At 40.0% G+C, this 7,028-nt stretch overlaps 1 protein-coding gene and 1 pseudogene across 1 annotated transcript; both read left to right on the top strand.

Moving 5' to 3' along the window:
• The first annotated feature begins 379 nt into the window (after positions 1-379).
• On the top strand, positions 380-3,909 carry LOC120159721 (annotated as a pseudogene).
• A 1,207-nt stretch (positions 3,910-5,116) lies between these two features.
• LOC120159677 (B3 domain-containing transcription factor VRN1-like) lies at positions 5,117-6,904 on the top strand. The gene is made up of 4 exons (XM_039170243.1): positions 5,117-5,253; positions 5,383-5,976; positions 6,070-6,557; positions 6,642-6,904. The coding sequence occupies exons 1-3, from the start codon at positions 5,185-5,187 to the stop codon at positions 6,457-6,459; spliced, it is 1,053 nt and encodes a 350-aa protein (XP_039026174.1). The 5' UTR covers positions 5,117-5,184; the 3' UTR covers positions 6,460-6,557; positions 6,642-6,904.
• Positions 6,905-7,028: the final 124 nt, after the last annotated feature.

Raw genomic sequence — 7,028 nt, 5'->3', positions numbered from 1 at the left:
CAGCTTTTACAAGCCAGCTGATTGTTTGACTTTTAGCATAGACAATGCAAGCAAAAAGCTTCATCTTTTTTACGAAAAATAAGCATGAAATTAGATTGTTTAATTAAAGAAATTAGATATAAATTAAATATGTACACAGTAAGAAGCACTCTTTAATTTGATTTATGAAATCAATCTCCGGTTCTTACTGTTTGTTAAGAGGGACCTCTTGGAGAGTCAATGAAAGAGAAATATCGAATTATAAATTCTATTGATTGTGCATTTGATGTAAAGGAGTTAGATTTGGTTTATGTTGCAATTAAGAGAGAGAAACATAGAGAAAACCCAACTGTTTCCTGTTGTTTAATGAAAAGCTATGGATTTTGGGTTGAAATTTGTAACTGTTAAACCTCGTGGTTCTTGTTTTTCTCAAGTGTTTAGCCTTTGACTGGTTAGCTTTTGTCTTTCTTCTTGTAATCTTCTTTAAAAAATTGGCTTTTGACTTGCAAAAATGGCTTCTTCTCTGTGGTTTTTTGCCCCTGAATTAGTTTCCTTTTTGTGGTTTTGAAATGACTCTCGGATTGGAGTCTGAGCTATGGGTTGTTGTTGTTGTTGTCACTCTCTCGATTGAATCCCTTTTAGTCGAATTTAGGGCTTTCTTTGACCTGAATACAACTCCCTTTTCCTCTGAGCCTTAAAGTTCGAAAATTGAAAAAAAAAGATTTGGGTTCTTTTTTGTCTGACGTGTTGAAAAATAAAAACCCTTTTTTTGCGTGCTGAATCTCGAGCCTGTTTTGCTTCCTGGGTTTTGTCTCAACTTTGCAGCTTTGATGCATTTTTCACTGTGGAAACCCATAGCTCACTGTGCTTCTCTGATCTTAGACAAGAAGGGAAAGAGAAGGGATGACGGGTCTGAATCAGCTGCTGAAACCAAGAAGAACCCTTCAATTCTCCGGAAACTCCATGAAACCAAGCTCAGGGAAGCTCTCGAAGAGGCTTCTGAAGAAGGGTCTTTGTTCAAGTCCCAGGACATCGAACCCGATTCACTAGCCAATCAAGATGAGAGCTTGGGCCGATCGAGATCCCTCGCAAGACTCAATGTGCAGCGCGAATTCTTGCGAGCTACCGCCCTCGCTGCCGAGCGCACATACGAGAGTGAAGATGCCATCCCTGATGTCCATGAGGCATTCAGTAAGTTCCTCACAATGTACCCAAAGTACCAGTCATCAGAGAAGATTGATCAATTGAGGTCAAATGAGTACTCACATTTGTCACCCAAGGTATGCCTTGATTATTGCGGATTCGGGCTTTTCTCTTATGTTCAAACTTTGCATTACTGGGAATCCTCAACGTTTAGTTTGTCTGAGATCACTGCAAATTTGAGTAATCATGCACTTTATGGTGGTGCTGAGGAAGGCACTGTGGAGTACGATATAAAGAGTAGGATAATGGATCACTTGAACATTCCTGAACATGAATATGGCCTTGTGTTTACTGTGAGTAGGGGGTCTGCGTTTAAGTTGCTGGCCGATTCCTATCCGTTTCAAACGAATAAGAAATTGTTGACAATGTTTGATTACGAGAGTCAATCTGTAAATTGGATGGTTCAGAGTGCCAGGGAAAAGGGTGCAAAAGTTTACAGTTCTTGGTTTAAATGGCCGACACTTAAACTTTGTTCCACTGATTTGAGAAAGCGGATTTCTAATAAAAAGAGGAGGAAGAAGGATTGTGCTACTGGTCTTTTCGTTTTTCCGGTGCAGTCTAGGGTGACGGGGGCTAAGTATACTTACCAGTGGATGGCATTGGCTCAGCAGAACAATTGGCATGTGTTGCTAGATGCTGGTTCATTGGGTCCCAAAGACATGGATTCACTCGGCCTGTCGTTGTTTCGTCCGGATTTCATTATTACATCATTCTACAGAGTGTTTGGATATGATCCAACTGGATTTGGATGCCTTCTTATAAAAAAATCAGTTATGGGAAGCCTTCAGAACCAGTCTGGGTCGACTGGTTCTGGAATGGTGAAGATTGCCCCTGAGTACCCTCTCTATCTGAGTGATTCTGTAGATGATCTTGATGGGTTGGGTGGAATCGAGGAAAATGAAGTTGGTGCGAATGATGATAAGCCCTCAGAAAACCGTCCAGGAATGCAGCTGCCTGCCTTTTCTGGTGCGTTCACATCTGCTCAAGTTCGGGATGTATTTGAGACAGAAATGGATCAAGATAATAGTACTGACAGAGATGGTACAAGCACCATATTTGAAGAGAGCGAGAGTATTTCTATTGGAGAAGTGATGAAAAGCCCCATCTTCAGTGAAGATGAGTCATTGGACAACTCATTCTGGATTGACTTAGGTCAGAGTCCGTTGGGGTCTGACAGTGCAGGTCATTTGAATAAACAGAAAATATCCTCCCCTTTGCCACCGTTTTGGTTTAGTGGCAGGAAGAACCACAAGCAGCTCTCTCCGAAGCCAATATCAACAATATATAGCAGCCCGATATATGATGATAAAGATCTTAACCTGGGGCGTGATGATCAGCATGTGTTATCATTTGATGCTGCCATTCAATCAGTTTCACAGGAACTGGACCGTTTGAAGGAGATCCCAAGTGAAGCACAATTTGCAGGAACTCATAAGAAGGCTTCAGATCGTTCACATCTTCTGGAAATCCAGGAAGAACAGGATACCAGCAAATCACTGACTGTGGAGTCTGTATCTCATTCTTCTTTCTTTCAGAATAATGGCTTAGCAAATGGCTCAACATCAGAAATTACCTCGGAGATTAAAGACAGTGCCATTAGAAGAGAAACAGAAGGTGAATTTAGGTTACTGGGGAGGAGGGAAGGAAATAAGTATAATGGTGGTAGATTTTTTGGGTTAGAAGATGAACATCCTAGTAGGGGAAGAAGGGTCTCCTTTAGCATAGAGGATAGTCGTAAAGGGAACACGAGCTGTACTTTGGAGCCAGGAGAAGCATCTGGGACCAGCCTTGATAATGAAGAATACACCAGTGATGGAGAACATGGTGATGGACAAGATTGGGACAGGAGGGAGCCCGAGATATCTTGTCGGCATCTTGATCACATTAACATGTTAGGGCTCAATAAAACCACTCTTAGATTACGATTTTTGATTAATTGGCTTGTAACTTCGTTACTGCAGCTCAAATTACCTAATTCAGATGGAGATGGAAGGGCAAATCTTGTTCACATTTATGGCCCAAAAATTAAGTATGAAAGGGGTGCAGCAGTGGCTTTCAATTTGAGGGATCAAACCGGGGGCTCATTAATCCAGAGATTGTACAGAAGTTGGCTGAAAGAGAAGGTATCTTTCTTGGTATAGGTATCCTCAGTCACATACGAATATTAGATAGCCCACGACGAGTGGTTTCAAACCTTGAGGATACAACGCTGTGCAAACCGATGGAAAATGGTCGACATAACAGGAAAAGTGGGTTCGTTAGAGTTGAAGTCGTTACAGCATCACTCAGCTTCCTTACTAATTTTGAGGATGTCTATAAGTTGTGGGCCTTTGTGGCAAAGTTCCTTAACCCGGCATTCATCAGGGAGGGTACACTTCCAACGGTTGCAGAAGAAGAATCTGAGGCATAACTTCAGAATTTAGCAATTCAAAATCATTTGCTAAATAATTCGGGAGTCTGACCAGAAGATTTGGAAGTCCCAGGAGAGGATTTGGAGGTACTCATATATGCATTCCCTGCTCATCCGCAAGACTCTCGGATCCAAGAAGGTGAATATGTCAACTCATGTTTATTGTTGCTTGAAATTTTCTCTCATTTGGGCTTGCTTTCGTACAGTTAGTTTCAGAAATATGTACCATTTTGGATTGTTACTGTGACCTCAAAGCAGTGTACAAGGACAGAACTATTACCACTTAGAATCTATGTTCAATTTTTTTCTACGTTTTTTTATATATTTGGTAGGTTCTTGATGACTCGTATCCCTATTCCCTATACCTAGGTCGATATATGTATCGGATAATTGCATTTGAAGGAAAATGAAGAGCTGGAGTAACATAGCTTAGAATTTGCTCTAGGTTGATATTCATTTCAATTTTCCTCCCTGTAGAAAGAAAACGCTAAGTTTATCATCTGCAGTTCAATTCTGATTTGTGAATTTATTGTAGAATGACAAACTTGAGTGTTTTTCCTCTAGACTTTGTCCATGTTATGTTTTGGTGTCAAATTCCAGTGCATGGAAGTGTTGGGAAATCTCCGGTGCAGGTGCTGGTGAGTAAAACACAATTTTTTCGTGCTGCTAATTACAGGTAAAGGATTGCAGATGTCTTAATCCGAGTCTTAAGACTTGAATCGATCTGCTAATTACAGGGAAAGGATTGCAGATGTTGTAATCCGAATCTTAAGACTCGAATCGATGGATGGCGTCCTTTACTGATTGATGTATGATGCAAAGCCCCACCAGGAAATTGGATAAATTGATCAGAATTTAAACGCAAACCAATTCAAGACCCTGATAGATTTCCTTTTCTAACAAGTAATTATCAAAGATCGGGCCATATCCATTGTGTTCTGTTTGCCATTTTCTGGAAGAAAAAATGAAGAAAGACGAATGCTTTAGTGGGTTTTCTTAATTCAAATTTGATGCTACGAACATGTAAATATTTATAGTGGAGAAGGGAAAAAAGATCATATCTTGCCACTAAAATTATCACTTAAACTTCTAATAAACAAATGGCTGCATATGGCCAACGTTGAACCTGTTCTGTAAAAAGCAGATTCCAAATCTATAAATACAACCAAATCAGAATAAGAAACCCATTGACAAAATCCCATCATTTAACTCAAATCATAGGTAAAGATTACATGATATGGTTTTGAATTTAAATTGATAGTAGTTAATCCAACCGCAATATATGATCCTTATCTGATAAGTATTTGAAATCAAATTTCAATCTTTGCAATCACTTCCTTCTGTGCCAAAATGGTTTAAAAAAAACTTTATTTTCAATGGAGACCATGCCATTTGGACATTTGGGTGAATTACTGACAGAGGTAAGATGTGTAATGCATGCAAATAGGGATACTTGGTGGACTGATCTCTCTCTTGAACCAAACGAAACATGGAAATTCATTGATTGTTGGACCGCTTTTGAAAAAGACCATAGCTTGGAACTTGTTTGACTTCACTTTTCAAAGCTCTGCTCACTGTTAATTTCTTCAACAATGGCTTCTCTTGATGGGCGCCATTTCTTTAAGGTAGTTCTTGAAGACGCTACTCGGAGTGGCAAACTTGTAAGTTTCTGTGTTTTTCTTTTTTAAAGATTTGTTTTGTCTAATTTCAATGAGAATCTGGGTTTTTGCCATTTGGAGTCTTATTTTATTGTTGTTAATGTCTGCAGTTTTGTTCATTTGGTTAAAGAGGGGATTCCTGCCAAATTTGCAACAGATTATGGGAATTCTCTTTCAAACCCTGTGTTCATTAAGGTCCCAGATGGAAAAATCTGGGAATTAGAATTGGTAAAATGTGGTGGCAAAATGTGGTTTCGAAATGGCTGGCCCAACTTTGCAAAGCACTACTCGGTGCAGCCTGGACATTTCTTGGTTTTCAGATATGAAGGGGGTTGCCATTTTCATGTCATCATATTTGATCGAACTGCAACGGAGATCAAATATCCAGACGTTAAACAAGAATTGAAGGTTGAAGAATCTGAAGACGATGAGCTTGTAAACATCGTAAATGGAATCTCTAATGGCTCGAGAGAGAAGCCAGGGCTGCAATGTCCTCGGCCTCATAAGATGATGAGACCAAATGTTCCCAAGTTTGAACCTGTGCCTGCACGGTCCTCAGCTGGAACAAGTGAAACACGATCGAGTATGGTTTGCAGGGCGAAATCTGATGAAAAATATATGGCTTTACAAAGAGTTCGCAGTGCCTTCAAGTCCATAAATCCATTCTTTTTGGCTTTCATGCAACCGAGTTATGTAGGTCCTATTACCAACCATAGCTGTTCTGTGGTAAGTTACTAAAACTATGCTAGATTTCAATGTTGCTACTGTGTGAGTTATTTTTTCTAAGTTTATATTGTGTTTAATGCTACATTTCTGCAGGGAATACCAAAAGAGTTTTCCAGGTTATATCTGAAGGACAGTGGCGATGTTGTTCTCTGTGATTCTGATGGGAAAACTTGGGCCGCCAAGTCCATGTCGACAATTGGAAGCAACAGACGGGCATATGTGAGACTCTGTAATGGATGGGGTGCTTTCGTACGAGATAAAAACATACAAGTCGGCGCTGTCTGCGCCTTCGAGTTAATCAATCGTAAAGAAATTTCATTCAAAGTTATCATTTTCGAAGGCAAAAGTCATATTTTCATGGATTACAACCTTTTACTGATGTTACCTCTGCTGAAAAAAGTGAAACCGGAGCCTCGTCATCAACTCATCGACAATGGCAGCAGCCACTGGAGGCGGGTGAAAAAGCTTTTGGAAGCACATTGATAGCCCACGAAACAGCTCTTCATAAAGCACTGGCTTTCACTTCTGAAAATCCTTACTTTGTTGTTGTCTTACGACCATCATATATGAACCATTCATTGGTTAGTTTTTCTTCATTTAAACGCTGGGTGAGTGTGGGTATCCAGCCTTTAAATTAACTGTTATGCATTTTGTTTTTGTGCCAGTGTATACCGCAACCTTTTTCCAGGACACATCTCGAGAGCTCCGTCACCAAAATCAATGTAGACATATGTCTTTCGAACGGGAAATCATGGCCGGCTTTGTATTGTCAACGAAGCAACATAAGAAATCCAAAAGGAAGAATCCGTGATGGTTGGAGGGCATTCGTCGATGACAACAATTTACAAGTTGATGTATGCGTCCTAGAGATGACAAATCATGACACTAAAATCTCCTTCAAAGTACACATATTCCAGGCCATTGCAGATGCAAAAGGTGTGCTTTTTAAACTACGTTACTCGGACTCCGAATGTAAATATCGAACACGGATTATATTCAGTTAACTTATACAGGGAAATGGTTCTGGTGCAGGACCTTTATGCTCGACTCCA

This window comes from Hibiscus syriacus, unplaced genomic scaffold (genome assembly GCF_006381635.1).
Source record: "Hibiscus syriacus cultivar Baekdansim isolate YM2019G1 unplaced genomic scaffold, ASM638163v2 tig00111372_pilon, whole genome shotgun sequence".
Taxonomy (NCBI): Eukaryota; Viridiplantae; Streptophyta; class Magnoliopsida; order Malvales; family Malvaceae; genus Hibiscus; species Hibiscus syriacus.
This window is presented reverse-complemented; position numbering and strand designations above follow the sequence as displayed.